Genomic DNA, 16,532 nt, shown 5'->3' on the forward strand with positions numbered 1-16,532 from the left:
TCAACAAATAATATTTTAACATCAAGCATACCATCCACATCTTTGCACATAAATCAATTCAACTATTGCTATAAATCGAGTGAACTAGGATTCGTCTCCTGCACAAGGCACTGCAAGGCATAACTAGCTGCATTTTCCTTGTTTGTGGCATTGCAAATCCACTGGCTTGCACCCCTATACATGACACGAACAACTCAGAATCAAATGTGAGAAGAATAAAAACACAGAGTGACAAGTAGTTGTTGATCATAAACAAAGATAGTTCACTAATCGTAGCAGAGGGAGCATTTTGAATCGCAATCAATGTTAAACAACTCATGTGATAATTAGATTTTCAAGGGTATGAAGTGAATGAATATTGTACACACACAAATTCAATGACTAGCAATGCCTAATAGTTCCTTGGATAAGAACAAGTTACAAGTATGTGTACGACTAGGACAGCTACCAATTAAGAATTACGTAAAGACATTCTAAAAAAAAACCAAACACCTGGAATCCAAGCCTATCACACTAACCCAGTCACTGAGACTGTAACTTGGGCACCATTTTAAGCTTTCCACAATACTTTGAAACTGGTTGACGAATTGATCCACAAGTTATTCTTCTAAACCCAATTTGAGCTTGACTCAGAATGCTAGTTCTTACATTGATGAGATCCAAAACTTCATACCAAATAATTGTAGTACCATGAAAATGTAGTTGTTCCTTGCTAACCAAACCAACCAAATAATTGATAATGGAATGGCCTCCCATATAATCACCTTTCTTTGTTTAAACCCATTCCCGTGCCACCATCTAAATAGAGCCTGGACAAATCTTGGGGAAACCCAAGTTAAGCCTCACCAATTGATACTCACACACCACAGATTCCAAACAGAATAACAATCAAGCAATAAGCGATCCCCAGTTTAAAATAAACAGAAGTTTTGGTTTTGGCCAGAATTGGATGCCAACAAACTACTGTAACTTTTGGAGGAGCCACATTCTTCCATATAGAATGAAAGACTATCACCCAGACCAATAGGAGGATCAACTAGTTTCAACAATGAACAAATTGAAAACACACCTGAATGTGAGCACATTGTCTGAAATCCAACAGAAAAATTAACCCACAATGGAACAATGGGTCATAAGGAACCTAAACAAATTTACAAGGAATAAAATGAATTTCAATTTATGAATTTCGATTCGAAAGGTAAGAATCTCCGACAAAATGAGCCGTAACAATATCTGGGTAATCAAACTAAGTGATAAGCCCAAAATATTGTGGGACATTAACATGGATATCAAAATTGAAAGAGAACTTTACCTTCTTTGTTGTCGTGTATTCCATCTCTACAATCTAGCAGTCCTTGTTAAGAGCGATGACCATAGCTGCATATCCCACCAACATGACAATTATGAATGGTCTCCAGTCTCGGAAATCACAATGAACAATTACATCACCACTATGATATCCGTCCTCCCTAAACCGATATGAGTTCTACCGTGTTAGGGTTCACAAATAAGGGTCTATGGGAGAAACGATTTAGGGTCCAAAGATAGGGGGAGAAGAAACCTGGAAGAGTCCAATCGTTGAAAAGATCTGGAGCACTTGCATTAACCGCGAAAGCGAAAGAGACGGCTGAAACTGTCTGTTGCACACATTCACACGTGCATGGACAGTTTCAAACAAAGTTGTGTCCCGATCTGTGTTCCTAGATTTTTTTTTAACAAATATTGGCTTAGTTAAGAATCAAAATTTTGTATTGTTCACTTTAACTTATCACTGAAACTCAAAATTATTTCATTAATAATTACATATCTCATTCTCACACCTCTCTTATCACACACAAACACACATACATAACAATGGGGGGCTCCCCCAACTCTCACTCTCTCTGCTCTCTTCTTTCTCTCTTAACCCACACTTTAATCTCAATACACAAACATAAACTTATACATAGTTACAATCCACCACATCCACACATTTGCATATAGCTCCCAACTCCTAACTATACCTCCCAACTCCTAACTTAATTCACCCAAATATTCACCCAAACAAGTATCCACTGGTTTGGCTACTCTTCATAAATCCCATCTTCCACTTAGCTCCTCAGTCCTAACCCAAACAACACATTGGCCCGCCTAATCAACATTACATCTTCAACAAACAATAAGTAACAAGGACCATAATAATGAGTAACATGAACCACAAAAATATGCGGGCGAATGCTATAATACACACTTCATTTAGCATTAATTCAACTGATTTGATAATAACAACCATAGTTGGTTTCCTTTTCGCTTGGCAATATTATATCAATCAGACAATGACTTAAATTATAGTCCAGTGAAATATACAATAAGATTATAAATATACAGCTCAAAGATTGTTCATATTGAAGACTATTTATTCGTCATTGGGATATGAGGAATTGTTCTTTTCTAAATTCAATTTTTTGTTACACTTACTATGGCCCCATAACTTTTGGCTTCACCCTCGATCATAACCCTTCCTTTTATTTTCCATGAGGAGGTTCAGGTCCATCAGGAGGGAGCAACACATCCATAGTAGTAGAAAAGAAGGTGGTGGTCGGTTTCAAGGAGGAGGTAGAGACATTAATGGGAAAGCTTCATGACATTGGAGAAGGTGGACAACTGGAGATTATATCAATCATTGGTGCTGGTGGAGGCGGCAAAACCACCTTGGCCAGAGAAGTGTATGATCATCCTTTGACGTCACAGAAGTTTGAAATTCGTGCATGGGTCAATGTTTCTCAAGATTATGATAAGACTATGAAGAGGCATTTGTTGATTCGTATTCTGGAATCAACTTTCCCAGAAAAACATGAAGATTACGAAGCGATCAGTGCCGATAAGTTGGGAGAAAGGGTACACAAATGCTTGCATAATAGAAAATATGTCATTGTCATGGATGACATATGGGGCCTTGAAGCCTGGAATGATATCCAAAGATCATTCCCTAAGGGATGCAAGGGGAGTAAAGTGTTGTTCACTAGTCGACAACTCGTACATCTTGATAGCATCCGCAGCATCCACCATTATTTGGCTCCCTTACCAAAAAGTTGCAGTTGGGAGTTGCTAGAAAAGAAGGTATTTTTTTTTATAAAAATTGATGTACGTAACATTAATAATTAATATAGTTATTTAAACATAGGGTTTTGTTAATGTATGCCCCTAAGGCATATGTTAATGCTCAATAAATGAGTTCAACTAACCCCACTCACATAGAAAATAGTAATACTAGTTATCATATTTGATGAAGCAATTTTTTTCTCTATAGTTTGACTCAAATACCCTTTTACTTCATCTCCCCTTTATTTTCATTCCACTCCAAGGGCTCCACCTTTCTTGCTGTTTTACATTTCCTCTAGTGTTTTACTTCTTTTCTCTAGCATTAGATTAGTGCATGGGTAGTCTACGTTTTAATTTTTTTTGATTAATCTTTGTTTTGATGTTGTCCGTCATTGACAGGGGCGGAGGTATATGGGGGTGGGGTGGCACTGGTTCTAGAAAAAAATTATTTTACATTAAAGGTATAGTTGATTAAGCACTTATTGGTAACTGATTTAAGTAATTTTTCACTCAAATGATGAAGAAATAGCAACAAAAGAAATAAACAGTTCGATGGAGCGATGATCAACTGGTGCGGTAAACAGTAAAACATTTTTTTTATTTTTTTCTTTTAAAATATTTTTTTACGGGTTCTTATAAAAAATTAGATAAAAATAAGATAAAACAACTAAGCTATTTGCTCTTTTCATATGCATTTGCTCAAGATTTCTTACATTAAAAAGGGAAAATATTTCAATGGCCCAAGTTTTTATTTTCTTTTGATAAGTAAATTTCGTTAAAGAACACGAGTTGAAATTATGTTTGATGCTTGGTCTTCCATTATAAAACAGGTTTACATTAGAAACATTAAAGCTGGGCATGTCCATCCATTTCGCAAACAGTCACCCTCTTTAAAAACAGAATTTATTACTCAAGTCTTACCCTAAGATTTCCCAAAAAAAAAGTGGAATCAAATAGTGGATTTAATGCATTACTATCATGTGCCTTGGGGGCATATGTTAACAAGATCCTTAAACATATGCTTCATTATACTGTTGTCATATGTTTCCTATTTCTAATCTATTATTGAAAATTTTTGTTTTAAAGCTTTTCGATCTTATTCTTGTCATATGAACGGCTAAACTCCTATCATTTGGATTAAGTTGTATGTAACTACAACTATAGATGTCTAACATTGCCCATATATGTCAACAGGTATTTGGGATGAAACGCTGCGCACCAGAGTTGGTGGACATCGGTATGCGAATAGCAGAGAAATGTGAAGGATTACCACTAGCGATTGTCGCAACAGCTGGCATTCTATCAACTGAAGACAAGACACTCGACGTGTGGGAGGAAGTTGTCAAACATTTAAGTTCGACCATTGCCAAAAACCAAGACGGTTGCATGGAGATACTAGAACTTAGTTACAATCACCTGCCCCTTCATTTAAAAGCATGTTTTCTTTATATTGGAGCACACCCTAAAGATTATGAAATCCCCCTACGCGAGCTGATATGGTTATGGATTGCGGAGGGATTTATTCAACAAAGTGATGGGGGGAAAAGCTTGGAGGCCATAGCAGAAGATTACTTAATTGATCTTATCGATAGAAGTCTCGTAATGGTAGCTAGGAAAAGTGAATCCCACGGAGGAATTAAAGCATGTCATATCCACGATCTTCTACGTGAATTATGCTTGAAAAAAGCAGAGGAAGATAATTTCTTTGTGAAAATTTACGAGGGAGATTCTTTTTCACCTCCTACTACAAATAAGCATGGTCGCCTCTTCATTGGCCATCAATTCTTTTCTAAGTTTCCCCCAAGGCCTTGTGCTCGAAACCTTAGATCTTTTTTGTACCTCTCCTTGCCAAACATCTCACATTCATCGCTTGGACAAAATCTATCATTCTTTGTTGAAAACTTCAAACTTCTCAGGGTGTTGCATTTAATCTCCACTACAATGTTTGATGGAAAAAGAAAACTAGGATATCTAGTTCATTTGAGATACTTTGCAAATACGTTAGCAGGAAAAACTTTCGACATACCGTATTCTTTTCACTACCTCTCGAACCTAGAAACCCTTAACCTCCAAGCTCCATACGGGATGTGGCTTTCATTGCCTCCCAATATAGTCAAGATGGCTAAGTTGAGGCATCTATATTCTAAAAAGGGAATATTCAACTATCATCATGATGAAGAAGAGGGGAATATGTTGGATAGCTTACAGACCTTGCACAAAATGTGCATGTGTGGGTGTTGCTTACGTTTCCTGGAAAGGACTCCCAATCTTAGGAAGCTAGGACTTAGAGGATGTCTGGAGGATTTGCTGTTACCCAACCTAGAGTTCTTAAAATGCCTTGAGATACTCAATGTCGATCCATGGTTCGATAAAAAGCATGTGACATGCACTGGGCTGAAGCTTCCTCCAACTCTTACACGGCTAACTTTGAGATTTACGCACTTGGAGTGGGAGGAGCTGTCAATAATCCTCCAAACCCTACCGAGCCTTAAGGTTCTGAAATTACTCATAAGCGCCTGTAGTGGACCAGTTTGGAACACAAGTGAACTTGAGGAGGGGTTCTCTCAACTCAAGTACTTAAGGCTTGAAGATCTGGATATCGAGGAGTGGAGTGCTTCCGCTGAACAATTTCCGGCACTTGAGGTCTTAGCGATTCAACTTTGCAAAAAACTGAAGGGGATCCCGATTGATTTTGCTTATCTAAACGAACTTTGCAAAATTGAGGTAGAGGGGTCCAGTCTCTCTGCAGAGGAATCGGCCAAGGAGATTCAGGAAGAGCAAATAAATACAAAAGGAGATGATGATTGCGTAAATCTCGTTCTCAGATATAATCAGCCAAATCGGGGGTGATCAAGAGCAGTGGGTGTGATTGAGGTAATTAATTACAGTACGTTTTTTTCTTAGGGCTAAATATAATATATATCATACAATTGAGTCGGTCAGAAAGTTGGGCGTTGGGACGTGGAGGGGATTTTCAATTGGGGTTGTGGAAATGGAGCCAACCCCAATTGTTTTCCCCAGCTTTACTGGGTTACTATTAATGGGTTGTAGATTTGGGTTCTCTGAAGTTCCGTGTTTTTTTTTATTTAACTCTTGATTGACCAACGCGAGTGAACTGTGCTTATTAGACGCTTCGTAGAACCGCATGACTATCAGTGGCGTGTATTTTGGTGGTCGATGAGATATTTGCGTAGAAAATTTGTCGAAGATCTCAATAACACTCTTTTTTTTCCCAAAAAATACTCAAATGTCATTTTCATGCCAGTGTCATTTTCCATGCCACAGTGTCATTTTTCATGCCCCGACATTTGAAGAATACGAACTTTGATTGGAAGTATCATTATCGATCTCAATTATATGAGCTTCAATTGTTTCATGGGATTTCGATGTGCGGTAGAAGCACCTGATTTCATTTCATTATTAAATTTAGATAAAGCTCATATTTTCTGACAAATTTGTATAAGTTGAAAGCCTTGTTTTATAATGATTTCTATTGTTTCTAAGAATGGCGATTTGTGCTTTTTGGTAGTGTATGATGATCCCTCAAATGGACTCAATTCTTTTCCAAGCCAGTTGGGTTACGCTTCTCAACAACATGAAACCAACCTTTATAAGTCCAACGGGAAGAGAAAAGGCAGTTGTTGTTGCATGCTTTCTGCAATAAACGTTAGTAACTTACCAATTTGTGTTTTATTTGTATGTTGTTTTGTCTATACTTTAGAATGGCGTTTTTCATACTATATACTGTGTGTTTGGTTGAAGCTTTGAATATTGAGCCAGTCCAGTTTGCAGTTGACAAGATTGTTGGAGTAGGGTTATTTCAAATAATTGGTGATGATTTTTTTGGTGGCTTTATCTTCATTCTCGAGACTTTTTCGATCTCTAGCTCTTGTAAACTTAATTTTTTTTCTTCATTTAGTGTGTTTTGTTCGTCTTTTTTGAATTTTTGTTAGATTCGCATGATATTCTTTGGATTAATCCTCTGTCTCGAAGCGAGAAGTTAAAAAATTACAAAATTATGATCAAAAGCAAAAAAAAGTCAATGTGTTTTATTTGTCTGTTGTTTTATCTGTACTTTAGAATGGCTTTTTTATACTATGTATTGTGCGTTTGGTTGAAGTTCTGATTGTTGAGCCATTCCAGTTTGTAGTTGACAATATTGTTGTATTTTGTTTTGATTGGTGATGATTTTTTTTGTGGCTTTATCTTCTTATTCCCAAGACTTTTTGTCTCTAGTGTCTTCAATTGTTCTATGAAACATGTATCACTGGGTCCTCTCAAAAAATGCTTGGTCCAATTTTCCCTTGCCTGCATCATCTTCTAGGCCTGTATCATCTTCTATTCCCAAATCAAGTAAATGTGTGGACTCTGTGTATGGTAGCTTACTACACGGTTAAATCAGCACATAGTCTACCTTATTGGAGTTTCTTCAAAGCACATAAATAGTTGACACTGGATTCATGCATATTCCACGCTATGAAGTTGCTCCTTAGTATGTTATGCCCACACAATAAAACCAAACCGACCACAAAAACACAAACACAGACAGGCAATATTTATGTGGTTCCCCAAAAAAATGGATACCTCCACAGAGAGCTTTACTATGTACTTACACACCCCATCCGAGTGATTTACGAACTCACACTCACACCAGGTTCTCTAATCTCTCACTCTCTGATGCCAATTACAAAACCAGAGGTCTCCTTTTATAGCCTAAGAGGAGCACCTTATTTCTTCCACACCAGACACTCCATTGCGAATCCACACAAAAAAAAATAAATAAAGACACTCCATTTACTCCATGGTTGGCTGTCCACACCAAGTGATCTCCTTTGGTGTGCTGATCGGATAGGTGTGAGAGGAGTGGGGAGCCACTCCATGGCCCCAAAAGTCAACAAAGTACATCAACCTAGAGGGCTTGGAAGGCTTTAGGCTTGTACCAAATTCGAAGGACAAATGTTGCAGTATAATGTAGAGTCGGAAGATAATGATTTATACATGAGCTGATTCCGCTCACACATGCAACATTTGACACAATACTAATTGAAGTTTCACACAAAATAATCGAAACCGTTCAATTTGTTTAAAACATTTCTTTAAGAGTTCCTGTAAAAAAATCACGACTCCGATTATTTGTGTGAAACTCTGATTAGTTTTCTGTCAAATATTGTATCAAATGTTGTGTGAGCGAACGGGCCCCTTTATACATTACTGCTGTTTGACATCTTTTTGGGTGGTGCTATTTGCACCGATCAAAGTGTAGGGAAACGGTACCGACCGCCGCGCGCGGCCGTCTCCGGCCACCGGACGGCCGATCCGAGCCGTCCAAAAATTTTAAAAAAAAAACCCGAGAGGCCCAACGCGGGAATCAATGGCATCCGATGTGTGTAGGGTGCTTGATCTAGACACCCTATTTTTCGTGTATACTTTGATCGGTGCAAATAGGATTTCCGCATCTTTTTGGGGTACCATAGTCAGTATTAGATTACTCTAATTACACATCTAATAAACCTTTCATTTTGGTAAGTATATTACATTTTATTGGTTTGCACTTTTATTATGATCACATGTTTAGTTTAATATTGGTAATTTATTATGTTTACACAGCTAAGAAAAGTGGCTCATGTGTCCTTAAAGTGTTCATATACTGCCGGAATGAGAAGCACCTAACTTAGTGAGAGCTTGAATTCAAAATTGAAGCGGTACTTAAAATCTGACCTCAACCTTGAATTTTTTTTTACACATTTCACTGGAATTGCTGTGGACACGCGGTACAATGAAAAAAAAAGCTACATGTGACTCTAGGCAAAAGTTGGCAAGGGTAGAGTTCACTAGTAGTCCCATGTTAATCCAAATTGCAAAAGTGAGCACTCCTCCTGTGTTCGAATTGTTCCATGACCAGTTTGACACTTCCCTTGCTTGTCAAGTACGACAAAGGTGCCATGAATTAGGAGGAGAAATTAGGTTTGTGATTTGAGAAGTATGGATCGGGCAGAGAGTTTATTGTGGCCGGGCATGTGATGTGAAGATCGACGACTTAGGAGGCAAAACATATCAACAAATTTGTTGTAGTGGTCGATCATCAGAGAGCTTTGGCATTTTATGTAGTCATAAAATTAGAGGACTCCAACAAATGAATGTCATGGAAATTCCCAAGAGATACATATTGGACCCATGGATGCTAGATGCAAAGGTTTCTTCTTCGATTGAGGGCAAAGTTAGAGGGGATGAGAAGGATCCTAAGTTGGTAACATCCGCATGGTATAAGCATCTTTGTCCTAGAATGGTACACCTAGCAACTTTGTCATCGGAGTATGGCGACTTATATGAGTTGGGGGATACAGCTATTATTCATTTGTTCTCTGAAGTTGAAGCCAATTGCGCTTGGCCGTAGCTCCAGATCCAGACGAACATACTGCCCCATGGATAATGAGTCACTCTTCCATGATGATGGCTTTTTGGATTTTGTAAGTAAAGTACAATCAACCCCCCAAAGTTGAGTAATTTGAGGGATCATAAGTTATCAGAGAACTACCCTTGGAGTAGTTATCAGTAATAAACCAGTTATTAATGTTCAGACATGGCTTTTTAATTCTAGCGTGAACTCTTTGGAATATGGATAGGAGTTAACCCATCAATTAGGTTTTTGAGTGAGTAAGGATTTGATTCAACTAATTAATTAGTCCACTAATTAATTTTGTCTTTGGATATAGGCCCATAGGGGGTTCTGATAGGCGCGTAAATGTTCACATTAGTGCCCCCTCATTTATCTTTGTTAAGTCTCATTTATATTATTATTCGGAGTTTTATACTTTTTTTTGTGATCGTAGGTATTTAGACAATTTGATACAAAAGGCGCGAAATTGAAAGTACTCGAAGTTTAGCTTATGCCACAAGCATGAGTACAGAGGAAAAGGAGTAATATTTGCAAGTCAATTGGCCAAAGAATTAGATAGGAGTAATATTCGCAAGTCAATCGGCCAAAGAATTAAACTATCTCAGGAAGTAAAAATAAGAATTGGCCTTGGACTTGGACTTTGATACACAAGTGGGCCCAATAGTTAGTAATTATTTTGACTAAGTGGGCCATGGAGGGAAATTAGAAGTACGTACGTGGCTGGGAGTAATAACTCGGCCAATTGGGTTTTTGTCATGGGGAGGCAGCAGCTTATAAAAGGAGGAGGCATCACACGCAGAAAGTGATCTTTTTATCTCCCACGTGCCCATAACAGAGGGACGGGGCTGCCGTGGTCACGAAGAACAGGGACTCCGGTCAATATTGTTTAGTGTTCTTTCTTTCTTTCAAGTTTTTGATGTTTTTTTTAATTACTCGCACTCCGATAACTAGTTTTAATTTATGTTTTTAATAAAAGTTATTCGCTGGTATTTGATTAGTTGATATTTTTCTGTTTATTTTTCATCTCACACAATAGAAACATGTTTCAAGTTAGGGTTTCTTTTATTTTATGCGCAATGATTAGTGAGTAGACGTATAGGTATGGTCGCGGGGTGATTAGCACACTGTGACCAATTCGGGCACTACTCCTATTTTCAAACAATAAAGGAAAAGCAATTTTAGGTTAATATCCGGGCATCGTCGGAGCCCATGTGAATGGGCGAACAGGGTTCCAAAACTCATTCTCCACTGTGCATGGATAAACGGCGACCATAAGGATTCGCATCTTGCGGGATATCTTTTCAGTCTAAAATCAAATGTTTTAAAGAACACCAATTAATTGGAGCAGATGAGTCCAGGCCGGTTGCGAGTGCTATCAACTCTACGACCGTACATTTCTTTTAATTATTTGAAAAGTACAATCAATTTCTAGGTTTTAATTAATCTATCTTCTCATAAAACTACAAGGGGTGGCTACCTAAGAGCTAGTTTTAATTATAACAACTCGAGTTTTTAGTAAGCACACATTACCGTCTCTGTGGATTTAACTCCGGACTTACCGGATATTGTGCTATGTCAGTCTCAGCCCCACACTTGGTGCAACCCATTATTTAGGTCTAGAAATCCGTCAAGCAGGTTCCAACTTGAAGCATCTATTGTTCAAGCTTTCAGTTTCAGCAGTCATTTATCACCGGTCGAATAAAAGGAATCATCACATCTTTCAGCACAATCATTGGTCTGTTATCTCAGACATCAGGGCTTATGTGAGCTCATGGAGGTATGTTAGGAAGTCTGATGAGAATAGATTGTTGTGTCTTGATTGGAACACCTAGTGTGAGTCTTTGAGGCTTCCTAGGCTTTTGTTTTTTTTGGTAGATTGGTGTATGTGCTGCAATTTAGTCGCTCTTATGGTTATGTGGTCTGTTTTGTGATTTTAGATTTGCTGGCTTGTGCAAAGTTTGATTTGTTCTTTTACACAGAGGGTAAAATTGTCATATCATTTCACGTGTAAACAGTTTTGGATACAAATTAGCGGGGTTAGAAATTAGACTCATCAAGTTTTTCAACGGTTCAAACCACGCACTAATTGGAGTTTTGGAGTGTACGTGGCAAACTACAAAATTTGGCCTTATGTGCAGTTACAAGGATGTGCCCGGGCGCAATACAATGCGCCTGAGGCACATTACTAGATGCTTGGATGCACCCGGGGTGCATGTAACTGCATAAATAGTTTTGGATACAAATTAGAGGGGTTAGAAATTAGACTCATCAAGTTTTTCAACGGTTCAAACCACGCACTAATTGGAGTTTGGAAGTGTACGTGGTGAACCTGCAAAGTTTGGCCTTAGTGTAGTTACGAGGATGTGCCCGAGCTCAATACAATGCGCCTGAGGCACATCACTGGATGGTTGGATGCGCCTGGGGTGCATCTAACTGCGCTTGAGGTGCATCATACACAAAGCCTGCTCTCCTCCTAATTTCTCACTCCTTGTCAAACATGCCTCCTCTCCTCTTCCTCCCTCCTCTCCGCCGCCACCACCACCACCACCACCACCACCACCACCACCACTACCATCTAACCACCCAAACAAAGATCCAATCCACCAATTTTAGTTTTTCATATCACGGTATAACCACCACCACTACTTTATCACTACTATCACCGTTGTCATTGCACCACATCTCCACCGCTACCACCACCTCAAAACCATCATTTCACCATCACTTGACAACCACCCCTCCACCTTATCACAATGCCCTCATTTCGTCTTCAATGCCATTAGTTTATCACCACAACTACCATACCTCCACCACCCCTACCCTACCACCCCCACCACCTTACAATCACTATCTTCCTATTGCCACAACTACTACACGTACTCAACCACATCGCCTTGTTAACACTGTAACCGCAACACCACCCATCCACCACCATCACTTCACCAATTACAGTACCTTCCTATCACATACACCACCATCACTTCACCACAACTACCACCGCATCACCGCCATCATTTATCTCCTTCCACCGCAACCACCACCTCTTCAATATGAAGACTACCAAACCTCTACCTACACCTTTTACCATGACAAATTTCTCATGTATTTTTGTGGCTGTTGTAGTGGTGTCCGTGACGTCGTGAATTTCTCATGTATTTTTTTCCAATCTCTAAAGTATGAAATAGTTCTCAAACTTTTTTCCGTTGATCATTGCACTCGTGGTAGTCATCGTGGCAACTGTAAAGTGGTGCATTGAACGTAACTGAAATGGCAAATATTATTGATATTTTTGAATGGAGAATATTCTTGATGTTGTTTAGGTGGTGGTGGTTTTGCAGTGTTGATGATGACACTGAAATTGAAAGTAGTCTCAATCAAAAAAATTTAGAACTTTCTCCGTAACACCCCAGGCAGATCTTTGACTCAATACCTTGATTTTTTATCCATAAGCCATACTACATGGCCCAAAAACTTAAGCCCAATGTACTAGTAGTAGCCCACAAGATTTGTTATTTGTCCAAGATCATCTATATAGACTTCTGATGTGGGACGGGGTGTTACATTCTCAATTTGTTATATTTCCAAGATCATCTATGTAGACTTCTGATATTTTCAATGTATTTTGCCATAGTGCAGGTTGTGAATGCGAAATGTTGTTGGTAGGTTCCACTATTTAGAACTTATTTTAAATCACTTTTGTGGTTTCCTTGACGTTGAAATAATGGTGGAAGTGGTGGTGACGTGATGGTGGTTAAGTGCTAAAGAGGTGATTGTGCCGGTGATTTTGTATCATATAAGAGTATATAATAGAGGTGACGGTGAAGGTGAAGTGATGAAATTACAGCAGTTAGCCATGAGGAGGTGGCGACAGCACCCTTGGCGTGAAGAGGATGTCAAAAATTGGTAGTGGAGGTGGTCTGGTAGTTGTTGAGTGATAGTGTTGGTGGTGCAGACACCAAAAAGTGGATTTGTGATATATAAGTCCCACATTGGGCGAATTTTGATGATTAGATGGTTTTTGTATGCTTTGATGAAGTGTAGAAAGTCTTGTGTATTCTGTGAAACTCTTACAAAGTTAAGGATTACCTTCGAACGAGGGATGTGAGTGCCGAATGGAACTTAGAGTGCATAGAAGGGTGCGGAAGCATGTTTCAGTGTTAATGGCTTTGATGATCTTTGAATTGTGCTACTTTTGACCTACTCTCAATTGGCAAACAGTAATTACTTTTATTGTCGAAATCCATCATCTTATATTACTTGTAAAGCCCTTTTTATCCATATAGAATAGGTTTTTATCCGATTTAAAATCTGAGTGATGCGAGCTTTTCCGAAATAATTTGTTTGTTGACCCAAGGAGGGTATACTCATCATGTCATTGCACGGGGCAATAATTTTGGATCCAAAATAGTGGGGTTAGAAAGTAGACTTATCAAGCTTTTAAATGGTTCAAACCATGCACAAATCGGAGTTCGATAGTGTACGTGACAAACCTGCAAAGTTTGGCCTTGTGTGCAGTTACAATGATGCGCCCATGGTGGAACTGACTCAGAAATGCTGAGCATAATCGCCTACTTGTTATCCGATTCTGTCACCACTCGATTGATCCCCATTGCTTTAACAAGTAAACATGCTTGCCTGATTGCCAAAGCCTCCCTTTGAAAAACTTGAGGCAAACTTCACCTGCTTGGTTAACCCATCCACTAGCTTCCCCTCATGGTTCCTCACCACTACCGCCACCATCCCCGCAAATCCATCTTTCTCCACAGCAACATCACAGCTGGATTTTGAGAGAATTAAAGTCCGGATCCTTCCACGAAGAGTTTTCAAGCCCTTTGCTAAGGTATGCATAGGGGCAAAAGTATTCACCGAGAAATTAAGAAACTCCATACGGGCTGCCCAAGCTCTCTGCCCATGGTGTCCAAAGGGGTCATAAGAACCCCCCTAAAAATAAAATCATTCCGAGAGTTCCAGATATGCTAAGCAATCGCCAATCGAAGCAACTTGACCAATCAACTCTTTACTATCCTTTATAGATTTCCCCAAGTCAATCACTTCGGATGTCCATTTAAGAGCATACGTTGGAGGCCACCTTTCACGATCAAGATTCACATGGGAACCAAACCACACCGCTCTCGCCCACGAACAATTAAAAACCAAATGTTCAATACATTCTGAAGCTCCATTACAAACTGGGCACAAAGCCGACCGCCCACCACCTCTTCTAAAAAGATTTTCTTTTGTTGCCAAGATGTTTAACACACCTTCGATCCTATAGCACATGAATTGCATGCATGTGGTTCATCAATTTGCAAATTTGAGTTGTGGACTCCACTATCTCATGCTAGGTTTTGGCCATCCCTTACTGACCAAAGTTCGGCTGCAATCATATTTATTTATGTTTCTAGTTTATGCATTATAGCTTTTAATTTATGTATATCAGTTTTGCTAACATGTGGGGTTGTTTCTTGGGATGAAAAGAACAAGAATTTGATACGTTTCTCAATAATTTAAGATATTTTAGGACATTTTGAGATCATTACAGTAGGCAACCATTATCGCAGAGTGGAAGTGTGGTGGTAGAGGTGGTGGAGTGATGATGGTGTAGGTGGTCAAGTGATCATGGTGGTGGAAGGATTGTGTTACGGCAACATTGTTGGTGGCGGAGGGGTGGTAGTGCTCCCATGATCTTTTTAGTGGTCTGTTTTCTACCAATTTTTCATAAACTAAAACTTCATTATTTTTATGGTTGGATTCTACTATCTTTTAGTAATTTAAAAACCCTCTTTATCGATATATAATAGGTCTTTATCCAATTTTAAAATGAAGGGGATGCTAGCGTTAATTACAGGAATGATTTACTTTTCGACTCACTAAGGGTAAAATAGTCATATTATTTGGAATGCCAACAATATTGGATCCGAACTACTTGGGTTAAAAAGTAGACTCAACAAGCTTTCTATTGGTTCAAACTTTGTGAAAATCGGAGTTCGAAAGTGTTCGAAAGAATCCCGAAAAATTTGACAAATTTTTGATCTTCAATGCGCCTGAGGCGCATCTTATTGCGCCCGGGGCTCACAAAATGGCGCCTAGGCTCGGCGCCCTCAAACTCCATAATTTGTCAAACTTTCCAGTCTTATTCCAAACACTCTCGAACTCCGATTTTCGTAAGGTTTGAACCGTTAGAAAGCTTGTTAAGTCTATTTTCTAACCCAAGTAGTTTTGATCCAAAGTTATTTGTACTTAAAAACAAGTTATTTTTTAGATTTCCCCAAGTCAATCACTTGAGATGTCCATTTAAGAGCAGGAGGCCTCCTTCCACTATCGAGATTTACATGGGAACCAAACCACACCGCTCTCGCCCACAAACAATCAAAAAGCAAATGTTCAATCGATTCTGAAGCTCCATTACAAACTGGGCACAAAGCCGACCACCCACAACCTCTTCTAAAAAGATTTTCTTTTGTTGCCAGGATTTTTTTTACACACCTTCGATCATACCTTCTCAAGTGGTGACATGCAATAAAAAAGTAAATGAAATAATGGATGGTGAATATTTCCTGAATCCTATAGCACATGAATCACATGCATGTTGTCCATCAATTTCCACATTTGGGTTGTGGATTACACTATCTCATGCTAAAAAAAGAATAGGAATCGAGTGAAGAAGAATTGAATAACAATAGAGGTAACAATGAGTTGTTCAAATTCTTTTTCTGGTTATGCATTATAGCTTTTAATTTATGTATATCATTTTTGCTAACCTCAACTCACTAGGTAGTGGATAATCTAGACTGAATAACAAAAAAAAAAGAGATGTATTATGGGTGTCTCGTGGGGTTGTATCTTGGGATGAAAAGAACAAGAAGTTAGATACGTTTCTTAACTATTGAGATATTTTAGGATGTTTTGAGATCATTACAGTTGGCCACCATTATCGCAGAGTGGAAGTGTGGTGGTAGAGGTGGTGAAGTGATGGTGGTGTAGGTGGTCAAGTGATCATGGTGGTGGAAGGATTGTGTTACGGCAACATTGTTGGTGGCGGAGGGGTGGTAGT

General features: G+C 38.9%; 1 protein-coding gene across 2 annotated transcripts in view; it reads left to right on the forward strand.

The window, feature by feature from the left end:
* The window catches only part of LOC131310745 (putative late blight resistance protein homolog R1B-17), a 71,656-nt gene extending 64,695 nt beyond the window's left edge, over positions 1-6,961 (forward strand). The window contains exons 2-4 of one of the 2 annotated variants that reach the window (XM_058337926.1): positions 2,522-3,099; positions 4,276-5,955; positions 6,611-6,961. In XM_058337926.1, coding sequence (XP_058193909.1) covers positions 2,522-3,099; positions 4,276-5,931 — 2,234 coding nt within the window. In that variant the 3' untranslated portion in view covers positions 5,932-5,955; positions 6,611-6,961. The remainder of the gene's footprint in view (positions 1-2,521; positions 3,100-4,275; positions 5,956-6,610) is intronic. The other variant, XM_058337927.1, reaches the window with a different exon arrangement.
* Positions 6,962-16,532: the final 9,571 nt, after the last annotated feature.

This window comes from Rhododendron vialii, chromosome 12a (genome assembly GCF_030253575.1).
Source record: "Rhododendron vialii isolate Sample 1 chromosome 12a, ASM3025357v1".
Taxonomy (NCBI): domain Eukaryota; kingdom Viridiplantae; phylum Streptophyta; class Magnoliopsida; order Ericales; family Ericaceae; genus Rhododendron; species Rhododendron vialii.